Below are 18,335 nucleotides of genomic sequence, written 5' to 3' on the forward strand. Positions count from 1 at the left end.
TAACTAAATGTTTGATTTTCTCATCCCTTCTGTCCGGTAGTATATTGAGACACCATTTAACTTTCTATTCTTATCTAATTTCAGAATTTCCATATGGAATGTGTGCTTAAAGCTGCTTTTTAACAGCAAGTGATATATCAAGTGCTCAGAGGAAGAATGTCAGTTTGGACACAACTGACGAGTAATTGACAGACCTTGTCCCTTAAAGGAAAAAGTAGAAATAGAGTTTCTACTCAGGTGCATGCAGTGTATTTAAGTTGCAGAAATGTGTTGCTACTAAAGCAGAGAGGTTTCAAGCAAATAAAAGGGCTCTTTGTGATTACTGAGTAATAAGCAATTGAAAATATGTCAATACTGGGAAAACTTGAATCACAGAGTTGTTAGCTTCTCTCAGAGAAGAGGGTGTGGTCTAGACCCTTGATTAACCTGGACAGAATAATCATGGGGTGTATTCAGATGTCATCACCGTATCTACATCTCTAGAGCAAAGGTTTTTGTGTCAGAGTGGACTTTAGGAACATTAGGTAAGGAAGTACTTTTGCACTGGAAACATCAGAATCCATAGAAGATGTTCTTATTTCAGAAACACCATTTAAATTTGTATCAGCATTTGTTTTGGCCTTATGTTGAGAGCCCGTGTGGTTGCTCTTGTGGGTATTTCATGAGAATGGTTGCTTGCAAGCGGGTTGTGCGTATGCTTAAAATGCCTCAGTGTTTTTGAACAGAACACTAGTGACCTTAAGTTAAATTCCTTTTGCTCAACCTTTAGAGTCTGCTGTGAGAGTTTGTATCCTTATTTCTATGTGCCCTTTCCTACTTGCAAGGTGATTAGCCCCACAGTGCTGTAGGTCCTGCAGCCCTGCTTCCTCAGACTGTCCAATGTGTTTTACAAAGTCCTGCCAAGCTCGAGTCTCTCTGATGCGATTGAGAAGGAGATACATGGGCAAAATATGTAGACACAGGCCTAGGAAAAGTTTTTAGTACATTATTCTTTTTTTAAGATTGCCCAAGACAGCAGCTCATAGACTCATATAATGGTTTGGGTTGGAAGGGACCTTAAAAAATCATCTAGTTCCAGCCCTGTGCCATGGGCAGGGACACCTTCCAAGCTGTCACTCTGTCATTTGAATATATATGTATTCCTCTCTTTCCTTTTGAACCTGGAAGTCTTTGGCTCCAGATTCAAGCTAAATCTTTCTTCTGCCTGAGTTGGTAAAAAAGCAGCAGCAGCTGCATGAAGAATAGACCTTCCAGAGCTTGTTTTTCCCTGTTGAGGTATACAGGCTATTGCTGACCAGTAAGACTGGGCCTGACCTGACTCCATCCACAAACCAGAAGGTTTAGGTGGTAGCTTAGCTGCTTTGCACATCGTGATTCCACCTTAGTGGACGAGCACTTAAATTTATGATCTGCTGTTGGCCACGTGTTTGATACCCTGTGGCATTTCAGGGTGAGGGACAATTTTAAAAGGCACTACCAAAAGAAAACAATTATGTTGTTTCTTTTCCCAAGTGTGGATGTTAAGAGCAGTTCATTGCTGGATTTTCTATATGATTTAGAACTGGTACGCACTTGCAGATTGCACTGAAGGGGTTGGATTCTAAGTTTTAGGTTTCTGTAGGATCAAATTTCATTACAGGCTGATATGAACTTTTACGGAAATCTGTTACATTCTGTAACGCCCTGAGTTTTCTAATGGTGGCAGGAAATAAGATAGGAACTAGGAGTATCTTGTCCATGAGCGCAGAGTCATTCTGGAGCTTATGCTGGAGTGTTACCACTATACTTTCTGTCGATGTGCTTCTGATCAATACTCTAGGGGCACTTAGATGTTATTTAATGGTATTACTAGCAGAAATTTTCTGTCTTTTTCTTCAGAAATCAATTTTAGTGGTTAGCATAAAGTAATTTAAGTAGCTGTACTGGAAAGGCAGTTTTAAACTCTCATCAATTATTAATTTTCTCTCTGTAGGCCACCTTACGTGTCTTTGCTGTACTTATACAAATGGATCTGAACTAGAGAATAATATGTAACATTTCATATTCTCACATGCTGCTTCTCTGGCTTTCCTGGTCTGAGTTTTCTTTTTTTTTTTTTTTTTTTTTTTTTCAATCTACTGGGTACTAAGAACCCTTCTTTTGTTGTTCAGCAGCAAAAGAAATGTAGGTAGCTGCTGGGGTAAACGTGATATGATTGATGAGTTTGTTATGTTATATTTGCTCCTTACCATTTTTCCTCTTCCATCTTATTCCCATTCAGTTTTCCACCAGGCTCTGCAGTGCTCTTCCACCAGGCTCTTGTGCCTTCTAAGGCAATTAGACCAATCATAATAAACAAAGTTTCTTTGGCTTGCTTCTGAAAGGAAGATGTTGAAGGATCAGATCTTTTCTCTGGTTTACCCCCTTTTTTTTCTTCCCACTCAACATTTCAATCATCCCGTTATTCTCTTCTTTTTGGCAGTGACTTGAGACTTCAGAGGATTGCCACCAGGGTCTGAATGACTGCAGAATTTAGACTTGGTCTCCTTCCCTTGTGTCTTCTAGATAAGTACAGTCAGACCATGAGTAAGTCTGACTCCTTCCAGTCCTTTCTCAGTCCTTCCCAAAATAAACACAGGTTTTCACAAAACTCTACTTTGATCCTTTCATCTACAGTGTCCTTTTTCTTCAGCAGAGTCTTTCTGTGACAATAACAGAAAGCCTGCATTTTCATGCCAGGTGTAAGATAAAATAGCCAAACTCATGGCCAGGGAAAGAAGAGTTCTCTATGTTTCAAACACAGGTTGTTGAGTGGGTCGGGTACTCATGCTCAGTGTCCAGAGCAGGTTATTCCCCTCTCTAGAGCTAAAGAAGGTCTTCTCTGTGTCTGATCTCAAGAGGGGATGGCTGGCTGCGCTGTGGTGGGAGTAGGGCAGGCAGATGACTTGAAGATGATGCTTGAAAACTGAATGCAGGCTGGGATGTGCAGAAAAGCTTTCCTGAAAAAAGTATCACTAGGGCTTTTTAGTACTCCTCACAATTGCTGTGTCTGGCTGGGGCTGTGTGCACATAGCCATTCTCATTATCTCTTTCTGCACTTGAACTCATCGTGTGGGATGAATTTTAGGCAAGTGGCCTTCCCCCACCAAGCTGGGAATTGCACTTCTCTCTTATTTTTGGAGTTGCTAGAGTGAGAAAACAGCTGTGGCACTTCACCTCCAGAATAGCTGAGCCAGCTAACCTGTATGTTACTGTACAGCGAGGTCTGTTTTTTCCTTTCATCTGAAGAAGTAGCATGAAAGTGCAAGAAAAGTGGTTAGGGATCATGAGCCTTGAACTTAATCTGAGACAATTCAGTTAAGTTCCCCAGGCTCTCCAGTACACCCCCCCCTCACCCCCCAAGAGATACATATTCTTTTTATAAACTTGTATTATATGACTAGAGTACTCTGGTTAAAAAGAATAAAATTAAATAATGCAAGCCAGCCATGAACTTTGTGTCAGTCAGTCAGAGTTGGAGGGCTGCAGAGATGGAAATTTCTGATTGGGTTGCTAGGAGTAGGAGATGGACCCCAAAGTTTTGGGGTAAATACCAAACTCGTACATAAAGTAAAAGTTCAAAGATTTTGGAGGCAAGGATGTTTTGGTAGGTTGGTTGGCAGCCGAACATGGTGAGGATCCTGGGATCTAGACAGGCAGTTTCCTGATCAGTTGGGTACCAACGGTTCTTCCAGACAACACAAGTCTGCTGGGGAAATGAGCTGGTGACTCTGCATGATTGGTCAACTGCTCTGAGTGATCTTCTCCATGTCTGATAACACAGGCATATTTTGTACCTCTCTTCATTCTTTTTTACCTCCCAAAGATTAATCCTAAGGAGGACTACAGGAACCACATGCTTTGCAGTTGGGTGTTAGTGATTTTTCTTGATTAAACTTTCAGCAATGTTCCTTTGTCCTTGTGTTACATCTGGCAGACTTAATCTCACTTACTTCATTGTGCATTCTTGAAGTACAGGATTGTTTAGGACGCGGCATGGGGGAGACCATTGCTTTTGTCCTGATCAGCAAGTTGGCTGAGGTGAAAGATACAGTCTGACTGTGGCAGCACTGAACTTTTACAGATTGTCTTGAGTGTGTCTTTAGGGTATTTTGTGTACACATGCAACCCTTTAATCATCCTTGATTCAATTAAGAATACTTAGGAGAGGAACTGTGATTCCAAGTAAGTCTCAGAGCACTGAACCCAAAGGAAACCTCTGGATTCATGGCACTGTGAATCATCAAGAAGCTGACCAGCACTTAAAAATATATACATTACATATTAAACCCCAAGAATTTTAAACAGACTTTTAAAAATTATTATTTAAAATAAAGTATTAAGCATTTAAAATACATTTTGGGGGGGAGGTGTTGGTTAGTTAGTTTGTTTTTAAAGGATGATATGCCTGTATATTCATTTTCAGGTTTAGTTAGTTTACATTGTATATATACTGTTCTGTCTTGCAAGATAAAGCAGTTTCTGTGAATTGTAACTGGCACTGTGAACGCTGTGGCTGATGATATCTTATGCATTCTTCATTGGCAGGTTCCAGTTGCACACTGTTTTGGGTCTCCAGGACATTACAAAAGAAAGTTTTGCACTGTGTGCAGAAAGTCACTAGAGTCACCTGCCCTTCGATGCGAAGGTAACGTAGAAAACCTTTCTCGTTTAGGCATCTATGTGTTAGAGGGTAGTGTACACTTTGCTTACATTGCATACCTTGAAAGTATGTGTGTATACACATGCACATATGAACTCACGGTGTTTGAGAGATTTTTGGGTTGTTTATCATCTATTCATTGATCATGGAAATGTGTATGTCAAATCAAGGAATAATAAATCAGTAACATTCAGTAAACCACAGTCTTTGTCAAACCTTGCTCTTTATCTTTCCTCCAATTTACTTCTTGGTGTTGATGGTGTGCAATGAATCCATGCCCCAGATGTGCAATGAATGAGAGGGTATTATGGCAAAAGAAAGACTTCTCCTGCTGAGGTAATTTATTTCTGTTTCCAGTGGAAGCTTTTGGTACAGGGGATCATCAGGTATTCATGTTTCTAAAACCTCCCCCTTTCTTCAAAAGAATGGGATATAACTTTTTAGTGTTACTGGTCTCAGATATCTGTTGATTGTAATAGGCATGAGGTGCCTTCAACTGAAAACTATTTGAAAATATTATCTGTCAAAATAGCACTGCTCTGAGTTCTGACATGGATTCTGTGAAAAAACAATAATTAAAGAAATCACCTAAACACCATAATTTTTATTTGAAATATATGTTGGCATCAGTACTTGACTGATTTTGACGTGGGGCAACTCCTTAATTTTCCCTTGTTTCCCCTGTCTTGAATATCTAGTATTTATTATCAGTTTATATTGTGAGGTTGAATAGAATTTAGTATTTTAAAGAAATATTACTTGTAAACTGTTCAAAAAAAAGGATAGTTTACTGAAAGAAGAACCAATTCTGTAGGGATTTGAGATGCTTTTGAAATTGCTATTGTGCTAAATATAATGTCTTATTTAATATGATTGCCTATGTGTATGAGTAGCGGAAACACTTCTCTTTGATTAGGGCATTTAGACTTTTAATGGTGCAGTGGTTTTGTTTCTGCTTTGTCTGGTGAGTTGCACAATGAATCTAAACTATGTTCTTCTGACCAGTGGGAATCTGTCACTTAATATAGTTACATGTGAGTTGGATGATACGGTGGCATGGTCAAAGAGCTATAGATACCAGACAGTCTTTTCTGATGATCTGTCATAATAAGCCTCAGAACTTGTGTGGCATGAGAAAAAGGATTTCAGAAGAAAATTTTTGATAGCTGTGTTCTCTTAAACTCTTGAAAATAGCTTAAGTGATCTATTTTAGTTGAAGCTTTCGAAATTTCTCTTTCATGTTCTTACTCTCTTAATTCTTCTGTATTAGTGTTGTATCCATTGCAAGGGAATATTTATCTTTTCAGGCACTTCCATTTAAGTGTTCTTAAACAAGAAACATGTGAAATTGCTTTTATATTTAGTTACTACAAATGCCCAGACATTTTATATCTTTTCTGGTTCAGTGAAGGTTCTGAATTACACTCCTCATATGGATTAAACAGTTTTCTTGTTTTGTGTAGTGTGACTTGTTAGGTATCCTGTTTTCTGAATACCAGTAAGTCTACAACTTGTTCCTCTGATACTTTTCCAATATGGAGCTAAAAAAAGACAGTTAAGGTTCGTACAGTGCACAAGATTCTTCCTTGACTCTTAAAAAATAATCTCAGAATTTGTTTTAAGCTGTAGAGCTTTAAAATCCAGGTAGAGATGTTGAACTTTATTTTTTTCTTACTTCTAATGACTTATCTTAATAGTACAAGTCTACTGTTGGTTATGATGTTGTCTTCTGATACTGAAATTTAAAGAATTTTTCCTTAAATCTATGCCATAATTAAATAGAAAAGAGGGTTAAGATGAAAATACCTTTTCTAAGCAAATGCTTGACATCATTAGATGTACTTTTAAAATAATTTAAATAACTTGGTTTGTACTCCTCACATCTTACAATAGAACAAATTTTCCTGAAAGGAAATTGAAAATTTTCAGGCAAGTTCTAAATGCTGTGGGTGCATGGTGGGGCATCTGTTCTCAGAAATAAGCATGCATGTACGTTAACCCCTGGTGAGACAAGTACCTACGCTTCATCAGCAGAAATTACAATATTTGGACTCCAAATGCTGCTGACAGTTACTGATTGTTTTAGAGAGAGATTTTTTCCGAAAAAAAACTTTCTGTGCTCTTACAAAATACAGCAAAGGGCAGCGTGTGCCTGTGTTAGCAGAAGTAATGATAAAAACCCCAATGCTTTTGTTGACTGCTTGAACCCATAATTCGGTCTATAGAAACTTTTACCATTAGTGAGGATATAACTCAAAGCATCTAGCTTGTCTCGTAGCTGAATTGGCAACCCTGTAAAATACTCCTGTTATGTCTGTGAATATGGAGAAATGTGAGCAGAGGAGGGACTGTGTCACATCTCATACAGAAGTTCTTCAGCTCAGTGAGGACACGCAGTATGGGGAGCTGTATGTGAAAGCTTGTAGCTGACTTAGTAAGCCCTGTTAAAACAGGCTTTGCTTTGGTGTGATCATGGTCTTCTGCAGGGTTAGAATAAGACAGTGTTAGTGCTGATGGCCTTTTCTAGAGCCCAAAGAGTGATTTCAAAATAAAGTATTTTTCTCTATGTAATGTAAGACTGTTTTAAACATGCTTTCAGATAATGTGTGTAGTTGCCACCTCCCAATTTTCAGTTTACAGTCTTCAAATTTTTGTGATGTGCTTGAAGCAATAACCTGTTAGAGCAGAACAGAAAATAATATTTGAAGAATTTTATGTTGTGTCTTATTTTAATGTACTCAACAAAAAATCGGATGCCTTCCCAGAGTACTTGTATACACAAGCAGCTGGGGGAGGATCTTTTTCATCTATTCCTGTCTGTGTGGTCCATAGAAAATTTTCCTAACTCTTGCAGTGGTGAAGCTAGGTATTGACATATTTTAGTTGGTGTTGGTTTGGTGTTTGTTGGGTTTTGTTTGTTTGTTTTAGGGTGGTTTTTTTGGGGACCGTGAGTGAGGCAGGAGTCCTCACTGTGAGCAGGAGGGGTGCGCTACCGCCTCGCTGCTGTTTTGGCAGGCATGTCCCGTGCTTTGCTGGGCCTGGGGACTCGAACTTGTCTCTCGTTTCCTTGTGCTTCTGACAGCGCCAGGGACATAAAGAATGGGCGAGGTAGCAGCAAAGTGTCTGCTCTTTTGAACCCACTCATGAAGTGCCTGCTTGCTCTGCAGTAGGGTTTGGAAAAGGGTTTGTAAGAGGAATGGAGTATTGCTTCAGGAAGACTATTACTTTACACTCAAGACTTGATGGTATTTGGATGTAGAAGAGCTTTCTGCTAGTGCTTCTAACATTCAGGTTGTTTTGGATTTCATGAAATCGAAGTAGACTTCAGGCACAGCTATATTTGAGTAGGCAGCGGTTCCTGTGAAACTGTGAGACAAAGCTGTAGTAAGCCAAACAGTTGTTACAAATCTAACATGCTGTATTGGAGGAAATATGGCAAGTGCTTACGAGCAAAATTAGTTCAGCCTTTCGTTATACTTGCTGCTTCACTTTAACACAAAGGAAATGGAGCAACACCCAGGACTGTGCTGATAAACGTCCTTTATTGCCTGTCTTTGCTGAATGGAAAAGAGCATGAAAGAAAGCAAGTACGGTGCAAAAAGGTAGTGGAAGAGAGTCTTGGAGGGAGAGAGGGAGGGAAGGAGGAGCTGCAAAAACCAGAGGTTTCCAGCCTAAAGAAGTTTTCTTGTTTTCACGCTTCTAGTTTGTGAGCTGCATGTGCACACAGACTGTATCCTGTTTGCTTGCAGTGACTGCCGGCAGTGTCACCAGGATGGGCACCAGGACCACGTAAGTGTGATGCCTCCGCAGCAGAAAGTGGTCACACGTTCTTGGTGTGAAAACATGGGCTAGAGGAGGGGGAGGAGCCTCGGCATTTCCTTTCAGATGCTGCCCATTGTGAAAGCGCATTTGTGCTTATTGGCAGGCAAAGGAAACTGAGGATGCAGAATTTATCACAGATAGTGAGATAAACTTAAGTTCTGACACATTCACGATGCTTATTGAAGATGTGCTGAAAAGTCTGTGTGATATAGAAAATGTCCTAATTAAAAATAATTAAAAAAAAAAAAAATCAGCATCTTATCTAAAAATTTGCCTTGCAGAAGCTGTTGTGAAACTTTATTTTCTATATGTTGAGCTGTTCGCTGCATTGCATCCCTGGCAAACATTATCATGTTCCTCAGGCTTCCTGCAGTCTGTCGGAGGCAAGACTGCCCAGCTTCTCACTGTAAAATATATGCATAATACTGACCTTTCAGGATTTTTTTTTTTTTTTTTTTTTTAAATGAATATTGGTTTTGGTGGACTGTGAAGAAAAGCTCTATGTGATAAACTTTTTGATGGTTGGATAAACTGCTTTTGGGTGAAATTTAAGATTGTTCAGGTACAATTTAGACTGAGAAAATACTTAATGCCATAGTCTATGTTGCTATTTCCTCAGAGCTGTTTGAATGGCTGATTTTAAAGTTAAGTTGAAGATGCTTCTGTATATATCTTTTTAGCAGGGCCTGTTGTGATAGGATGAGGGGTGATGGTTTTAAGCTAAAAGGAGGGAGATTCAGGCTGGATGTGGGGAAGAAATCTTCCACAGTAAGGGTGGTAAAACACTGTCACAGGTTGCCTGGGAGGTGGTGGATGCGCCATCCCTGGAGACGTTCAAGGCCAGGCTGGATGTGGTTCTGGGCAACCTGATCTAGTTGAAGGTGTCCCCTCTCACTGCAGGGGGCCTGGATTAGATGAGCTTCGAAGGTCTCTTCCGACCCAAACTATTCTCTGAGTATGATTCTGTGTGTTTTGTATAACACTGAGTTGTGATGTGTTCCCCCAGGATACCTATCACCACCACTGGAGGGAGGGAAACCTTTCTTCAAGTGCCCGTTGTGAAGTCTGCAAGAAAACCTGTGGCTCCTCTGAGGTGCTCTCTGGCATGAGATGTGAATGGTGCGGCATCCTGGTATGTTGTGCTGTTGCATATATTTGTAGGAACTGTATATATATGTTTGCACATGCTTATTTAAACACTTTACATAAATTTACTTTATTTGTACACTTTATAGATATACTTTATATACGCTTTCTAAATAAAGCTTATTTATACACTTATATTTGTGAGTTAGATGGAAAAATATGATTTTTTTAAAATCCCCCCCATTTATCATTAAAATGAGCAATTCTCAAAATTACAGTTAAACTTAATATAAATCCAATGGAATTAAAATTTATGGGAGATTAATTATTACAGATTTCTGCTTGGAAGCCTGCAGTTACTTTTCCTGTGTGAAATTAGAATTTCTTTCAAATCACACAAATTCTGCAAGGTCAGAGGCTTATCACTCTGATATGCTTATTTATCTTTTAGTGTAGAATAGTTCTTAACCTGTATGGCTATGTTTTTTTTAAGGTATCAGTATTGTTTTCTGTGCTTCTCCTTTCTCATGATGCATATTTAATTCCTGTGCAACATGATGGTACCCTTCAATAATCCTCATGAAAGTCACAGCTTTTCACATGCTGATACACACTCTGCAGTGTAGGTAACAACTGGTCCATCCACTTAATGCTATCACTTATTGAAATATGATGAAAGTGGGAAGTAGCACCGGTTGGGGTGGGAACTGAAAAGTGTATGTAGTAAATCATTAATTTGTCACTTTATGCAAGATGGGGTACTGTATGTAATAATAATCTAAAATGAAACTCTGAGGTTATTCAGTATTTCAGGTATGATTTGAACAATTTATTTTTAAAAATATTATGGGTTTTGTATTTTTTTTGATGTGATTCATGATTTCTGAGGTGGGAGTGGCCGTCTTTAAGAACAGTCTAGCAAATGTAACATGGTATGTGTAGTCACTAATGGCAGAAGATGTCGCAAAAGTAGAAAAGCAGAAACTAGCCATTCATGTTTTGGAATAAAACTGCAGTGTTATCTCTGAATCTGCAAGTGAATACAGCCGTGTGAGAGGATATTGCTATTTTCAAGCTTTTCAGTATAACCTTCCTACCTGTCCCACCTCCTCCTCCACCCCCAGTAAATATCTATATAGAATGGAAGATCCAGGGTTTGAGACCAAAACTTTAAACTTCTCCACATAGCTGTACAAAACCAGCTCTATTTTTAACAGAGCAGGTTTGCGGTATTTGGTGTTCCCTTGTGTGTTAAGACTTCCCATTGTTGGTTATACAAAAACTGAATGGAACAAATGAAAATGGAGGGTGAAAAATGGGTCACACATTTTGTGAAAGTGATTTACAAAAGGTCTGTATGTGTCCTAGCCTGAGCTTTGCAATTCCAGTGCACGTTTAGTTATAAACCTAATTTGCTTTCTTTGTGTCTCACTAAATTCTTAACAGGCTCATGCTGCTTGCTACGTAATTGTCGCACCAGAATGTACTTTTGGAAGATTAAGGAATATGATTCTGCCTCCAAGCTGCGTGCAGTTATTTTCTCGCAACTTCAGCAAACTGCATTGTTTTCGAGTTACAGAAAATTTGCAAACAGAACCAGGTAAATCTTTCAAAGTTGCAGCTAACTGACAGGCATGTTTAACCTAGTGTTGTAATTCACTGACACACGTGGTTGCTAATTTTCACTGGCTTTGGTGGCAATACTATAACTTCTTGATATTTCTAGGACAGGACAGAGATTTTTAAATACAGACTGCGTGCAAAATGCTGAAACTTCTGCTTACTGGTGCAGCGCAATTTGAAAACTGTTCTTTAAGCAGTAAGCATGGTGTAAGTGAAAACCTAATATCCAAGCGTTTGTGTTATTAGTGTTATCATTGCTTGATATGCATGTTGGTTTTTATTTGGCGTATCATGTGTACAGATGTTTTTATTTGCCTCTTTGATTAAGCATCTGCCCATTTAAGATTTCTATGCTGAAAGTAGTTGTGTCTTTAGCAGGCTTTCTCTAGATGTTCTGCTGCCATCTAGAGTGTATGTTTGTTTAGCAGCTCTTTAGGAATGCGAATTTTTTTTAAGCCACTGAAGTATTTTCTAATCCATATTTTGATTATTACATTCTTGTAAAGCCTTTCTTTTGGTGCTTGAATGCAATAGGAAAGCAAATAAAAGGTAGGCAAGATATAGGTCATGGAAGTTAAATATTTGCAGCTGCGCTTTTCTCAACCTGACAGGTTGTTCTTGAGCTTTCTACTTGGAACATGTAGGTTTGCTTGGGGTGAAGGCAGCCAGTCACTAGCAGGAGCCATGCATTCTTGTGTGCAGAAGCTACAGCAGGAGTTCTGCTACTGCGTAAACTGCTTGATGCTGAGTCTATATAATCTAGATACGCTGAAGTGACCTGTGAAAGTGTGAAGGGGGAGAGGAGACATTACATGGCCTTCGTTGGTCGTTTTTTTACAGCGAGTTGTTTTTCTTTTTAATGAATTGCTTTTTGGTGGGGGAAGGTGAAGTACAGCATGTACTTGAAAGTCTGGGAGTTTGTAATGCTTCCAACATAAGAAATACCAGAAATAAACAATCTGGATGAACTTGGTTGTTCTGTGTCGTGCAAGCATGGTCCTTCAGCAGTTCTCACACTGCAGCAGGCACACCTCCTGTTGCCACAGCTGGTGAAGGACATTGCTCGTCAGATTGTTAAAAGAAGTCTTGGTGGTCGCCTGGGTGAGTTAACTGCTGCAGGCACAGCTTTTCCTAGGCTGATGATTGGGAAGCGGCAGATGACTTGAGCTATACAGAGAATGAACATATCATCATTGATACGCTTCAGTGGAGATGATTGGAGAGCATTTGTCCAGGTTAGCTTTTGCCACTAAGTAAATGCTAAGCTTCACCACCAACATTCGGTGAACATCTCTGTGATGAGAGTGGCTTTTCAAAACTAGTGGAGATTTCCCTACTATCCCGACTGCAGGAGAAAGAGTAGTGAAAGATGTCAGCTGCTTCCCATCTGAACTTGGAAAAGTTTAAGAGCAATCAGGAAATCTTTGATTAAAGATATTTACTTACTCTTTTTTTAATTTTATTTTGTCTGAAGAGAAATTCCAGCAGGGATTCAGCTTCCATTTATTTCAGTGTCTTTAAAGACCGCATTAGCTAAATTTCTCTCCGGCTTGAAGCTTAATCTGTTTGTCAACTGTAACAAGGAAAGTATTGCAACCTGTCTTTTGTATTTTAAAAACCCCAACTCAGAAACATTATTGTTGGTCTTTCTTGTGGTCAGTTGAAGCATTACCCAAACATTCAGTAAGTTGCCTGGTCTCCAGTTTAGGATTCCTGCTAAGTACTGTTCTTGACATGCTGTGATTCTGCTTCTTGGAAGGTTTTGCTGCATTAGGATTCTGACTTCTCTAGTACCTCTTTTGCTGTGAAGATCTGTCTTTACTGATTTTATTTTATTTTTTCTCTTGTTTTCTGCTTTAATTTCCTGCTTTCTTCCTCGATTGCAAGGCATAGTTTTTATAAAGCAGTTGCCTGGCTTCCATCTTCTGAGAGCTTTCTTTGCATCCCAGTCAGGAGTGTCAGAGAGTTCTAATGGGTGGGAGTATTTGATCATCGCATTGGGTTGGCTTATGCTACAAGGTACTGCTACCCTTGGAGAAGAAAAATTTACCCTGTTTGGGTTTGTACCAGTATTTCCTGTGTGGACCTGACTGTCAGGAATGAGAATGCAGTCAGGATGTTATCTTCACAGAAGCAAATGTAAATGTTAGTAGCTTTTATTTTAATCTTTTCTAGGTATTTTATGTGTTATTATCTGACATGTTAGCTCCTAGCTTTTAGTGAGAGTGATGAACTGCTGTCAAAGTCCTCTTCTGGAGTGCAGTAATTTCTTTCTCTTTGGAAGTCAGCAAATCTGTATTTCAGTTACTGAAATTATACATATTTATTTAAAACCCATACTTCTGACTGGAAGGCTGTTACTGTAATTCTTAGACTGATTTGTGTTTTAAAACTTAATGGAAATCATATATGCTTTGGTCATAGGCAAACATCACAGCTTGAGAAAGGGATGTAAAGCAGTAGCTGCAATATTAAAACGAATAGTAGAAGGACTTCAGGTGTGCCTTCACTGTAGTTAAATGCCAGTGCAGGTTTGGTTTTTTAATGCTGTTTTTGTGGTATGTATTCTTACCAGAAAATAGGCAGAAGAAGAAAGTATGCTTTTCTGACTGGATTCTTTTGTCTTAGCTTCTTTGATAGTAACCATCCTTAAATGACAAACACTTCCCTCCTGCCTCCCGAATTCAAATTAACAAGAATCCTTTCTCAGAATTTTTCTGTTTTCACAGATGAAGATGATGATGTTGATGGGTCAACACAGGGCTCAACAAAAGATGTCCAAATTTCAACAGATTCAAGTAAGCAGAATTTCAGTAAGTGCTAGATAGTCACCTATTCTAGTCTTTATTCATATAATCTTAACTTGCTTTGCCTTGTGAAAAAATATTAAATGGCTGTTTTTCTAATGCTGGGTATCAGTTTGAAGTACAAAGTTTTGGTCCAACACATTTATTCAGGGTCTTACAAATATCACTATTTTCTACTGGCAGATTGGCATAAGTGACAATTTGTTCATAACCCTGACAAATAGATCATTTCTCTTAGCTTGGTAGTCAAAGAAAGCAAGCATAGTGTTAATAATCCATAAATAATCAACCAATTTAAAGAGCAGACAAGCTTGTCTTTTCAAAGCCTTTTTCCTGTAAGATAGCTGGATCCCAATCTTGCTGAAGACACCAGGTGATACTGGGATGGTTGCTTCTTAAGCAGTTAAATTCTTATGCGTGTGGAGTTTTCTCGGGTTGATATTAGCCAAACTGTTACTTTTCAGAAGATGAAGCCAACCACAGTTTAAGGGCATTCAACTCCCTATATCCATATTAGGAACTAGGAAAACATGCAACAGCTGTCAGTCTGGTTTCTGGCACTATGTACACGCGGGTCACAGTGACCTGCAGTCCTTCTTCGGTTTGCATGTGACCAGCTTCCTTTATCTCCTCTTATCCCTCCATTTTCCTATATTTGATCCTCTCAAACCACCCTGCCTTCCCCTGCCTCTGGTTCCTCCCCTAAACATCCTCTAACAAGTCTTGTGTAATCCTAGAATGCTCTTCCCATGCATCTCATACAGTCCCACAACCTGAGTGACCACCTCCGTTGGTGAGGTGACCCACAGAGCTTCTCCTGTGGACTCGCATAGTGGTGCCACCCCCAGCTCATGGGGCTGATGCCCTTGCCTGAGGTCAGGTCATGGCTTCTCTGATAATTTCTCTGACAAAATTATTTGGGTTCTCCTGCCAGCCGTTGTGCTTCTGTGCTTCTCTGCATGTCATAACCTATCAAATTAAACATGTCAGAGGCAATGTTTTAGCATGCTGGACTCCTTCCACCTTTCTCTAGTTAATATCATTTATGTAATAGGAGTCAAGAGTGAGCTGCTCATTATCTTCTGTGTGTTGACTCAGTTCATGTGCCACATCTTTTGGGATGTTAACATACCCTCAGGAGTATCTGAACTGAATTATATTCCAGAATATTGTAGCTTTCCTTAATTTAAGCTCTCCACATTTTACAGATGCATATTTTTAAAAACAGTGGAAGCAAGTCAGAAAAAAAATGAATAATACTGACTTGTAAAGACATGCTTTTCTGTAGGGAAAAAAGCCAATAGGAAAGGATGCAAAGTCTGTAGATAATAACTAGGCGAAAATTAGAATTAAGAGTCTGCATTCCTTTTTGTTTCTTCTTTATTGTAGTAGGCTTGTTCAGTGAAGTGTAAAGTTAGAAGGTTTAAATCTTAATTCTAGAATCTGAAGTATGTTAAGTCAACCATGAAACTTAGCCTACCAAGATACTGAAGCCAAAGGCATAAAATGACCATAAAAACAGCCCTATACTTTCTGAGATAATAGATTTAACAGATGTACAGAGCAAGTTTGGAAAATGACTGCAAATCTTTGTGCCTGAGGACACGAGCCAGCTTTTAAGGACTTGTCTACACTGTGAACAATTAGAGGGGAACTGAATGTTACAGAGATAGTAGGATAAATATCGTGTGGATGATCTCATTAGTGTAGTTTGTTGTGTTGCCTGGGGAAAGAGTTGAGCCCCATGTCCATTTTCATACTGAAATAATTCTTGGGCATACTAGGAATATGTAACTGATAAAACTGTTCTGTATTGACAGATCTCCGATAGCTGGGGGTGGAGGAAGGCAATGCAAGGCAAGGCAGGGGAAGGCAAGGCATGGCACGGGAAGTCAAGGCAAGGCAATGCAGGGGAAGGCAAGGCAAAGCAAGGCAAGGCAGGGGAAGGCAAGACAAGGCAAGGCAAGGCAGGAATTCCTTTCTTTAATTCCAAAGAAAGGAATTAAAAGTGCTTTTTAGTGGTGTCCCTCAGGGGTGTGCATTTTCTGTCCATTCTGAGATGTGATGTTCAACTAGGTTTCAACCAGCACAGATTATTCTTGTTTTCTTGGAGACAGAATTCATTGGTCTCGGCTAAGATGCAACCACAGATGTAATCTGTCAATCTTGAGAAGTCAAAGGCAAACTTTTGAAAATCATTTCTATTATTTCGTGGCAATATGAAGACTTAATGCAGGCAGGAAGGAAAAAAAAAAAAAGGTTTGTTGTATGTATGAACAAAGGAATCCCAAAGGAGCTATCCCAGTAATTCCTGAAATAAAAGAATGAGTTAAGAGCTCTTACTTGTGTGTTGATCTGCAGGGATCTTGGTACATGAAAAGGCCTAATTGCTTGCCTGGGAACATGATTCTGCCCTAATTGCTTGTCAGGAATCAGTAGAAGCTGAGGGTACTTGACTGCTGTATAGTGAGGCTTAGGCAGCTTTTACTTATTTTAAAGCTAATCTGTCATAGATCGTAGTTGAGGGAGGTTGTCTTCAACTTCTTTCCTCAAAAAAGCTTCTGTTCAGTGGTACTTCAAGATACTTATTTATAAGTTGAATTGCTGTACCTGTTGTCATGCTGAATTTCTCCTGAGACAGTTTGCTTCATCTGCATTTGAAGATATTTTAGAAAAGAGGATTATGCTCGACTGTATTGAATGAACTAGTGGCTTAAGTGCTGGAAGAGTTTGTGTATTTCCTTTTTTAGTTGAAATGCCTGTAACTACTGGGAGAAGAAAAATTAGTGCTCTGAAAAATCACATTACTTTCCTTTTGCTTCACTTTCCCCACTGTGTTTATCTTCTTTTCCTCTACTTCCCTCAACCCCCTACATCTGCCTTTTCTGACGCTTGATGTTGCCCACTGTTGTTCTCACTTGTCACCAAGTTGTGTTTTGTGCTCTTCCCCAACTTGTGTCTTCCAGTTCCCTTCCTTCCTCAAGCACAATATTTACTGCCCAGTGTTGCTACCCCTTTGGCTTGATTCCCTTTCAGCCTGCCTGTCCTTTTCTTGTTCCCTGAATCCCTTCCCCCCTCATCCTTGATGTCTCATACCAGTAGTCAAAACATTGGCTGCTCTAGATGCCTATTTCAGGGAAGGTAATCACCTCTTCTTAACTACTTCCTGCAAAATATAAAGAGATTTTATGGAAAATCTGTTGAAGAAGAAAGATTGCAAAAATCTGTCTGTTGTTCTGTAGCATTTTTGCCATAAGGCTATGGAGAGATACTCACAAATATTATTAGCTAGTCTTAATTTATTCTCTGCCTTAGGTGTCCTTATGACAATGCTTACCAGATTAAAAATTTAACCATGGATGCTTAAGAATGACATGGAGATCCGTGCTTTGTGAGTTATTTCTGCGATTGTGCATTCTCTTTGCTTTAACATCCTGCTAGTCTTGATGCCTGAGTACAGTTTCTCCATAGCAGCCCAGTGGAGATGTGTACAGACATATTTCAAGAGGGGTATTGAGGGCTCAACAGCCTTTCTGGTTCTCTGTGTGTGTGCAATCCATTTATCAGACAAGGACACACGAAGAGCATGGGCCTGTCCTGGGAATCTCCCTGCCCTGGGTGTCTCTCAGCACTCACTGGCTGCACGTGAACTGTCCACTCCAGCATGTGCCTGTCCTCCTCAGGACAAAATGCAGCCATCAAAAGAAAACCCTCTTGGAAAGAGGTTTTAAAGGAGCCTGTCTGAGGAGAGCAGTGAGGGCTGTGGTGCTGCCAGTAAACATATTTTCCACAGCCCCTCTTTTGCCAGGTCGCTGTGCACCTGCTGAGAAAGAAATATGAAATGTCCTTGCATTAGATCAACCTGAGGCGTCGGCTTAGTGCTTACTTACGTTTTGTCCAAAACCTGCTGACGTTATGGAGGAGATCTTGCAATTCTGCAAGCGGGAACAAACTGTTTTCAGGAAGAAGCAAGGACAGCTTGTGTGAATTTGAGGGTTTTATCCTCTAGAGATGCTTACAAAATATTCAGCCTTCATAAAATGGGTCATTGTACTCAGCTAAAATGGGATACAGATAACTAAGCATCTGAAACATCACTTAAATTAATTTGGAGCCCTAAAGCTAGAGGGGGAAGCAGGTGAAACCAGATCAAGTGGCGATACATATGGCAGATGTTTGGAAAACAAGTTCAGAGAAGTGAAACACCTGCAAATGGCTCTGTTGGGTGAGGAACATCTGGAGAGAGAACAATCTGGGATTTTGAAAGATTCTCATCAAGACCAGTAAAAGAAAAAATAAATTTTTACCTGTTTAAT

At 39.5% G+C, this 18,335-nt stretch overlaps 1 protein-coding gene across 7 annotated transcripts in view; it reads left to right on the forward strand.

Moving 5' to 3' along the window:
• The window catches only part of DGKQ (diacylglycerol kinase theta), a 98,189-nt gene that overhangs the window by 40,256 nt on the left and 39,598 nt on the right, over positions 1–18,335 (forward strand). For 6 of the 7 annotated variants that reach the window (XR_003995175.1, XR_003995173.1, XR_003995174.1 and 3 more), the window contains exons 3-7: positions 4,567–4,666; positions 8,385–8,470; positions 9,510–9,635; positions 11,036–11,189; positions 13,942–14,025. Coding sequence is in view for 3 of the 7 variants with exons in the window: in XM_030512953.1 (XP_030368813.1) it covers positions 4,567–4,666; positions 8,385–8,470; positions 9,510–9,635; positions 11,036–11,189; positions 13,942–14,025 (550 nt within the window). In the remaining 4 variants the exon portion in view is untranslated. The remainder of the gene's footprint in view (positions 1–4,566; positions 4,667–8,384; positions 8,471–9,509; positions 9,636–11,035; positions 11,190–13,941; positions 14,026–18,335) is intronic. The other variant, XM_030512954.1, reaches the window with a different exon arrangement.

The sequence above is a fragment of the Strigops habroptila genome, chromosome Z (genome assembly GCF_004027225.2).
Source record: "Strigops habroptila isolate Jane chromosome Z, bStrHab1.2.pri, whole genome shotgun sequence".
NCBI classification, from domain to species: domain Eukaryota; kingdom Metazoa; phylum Chordata; class Aves; order Psittaciformes; family Psittacidae; genus Strigops; species Strigops habroptila.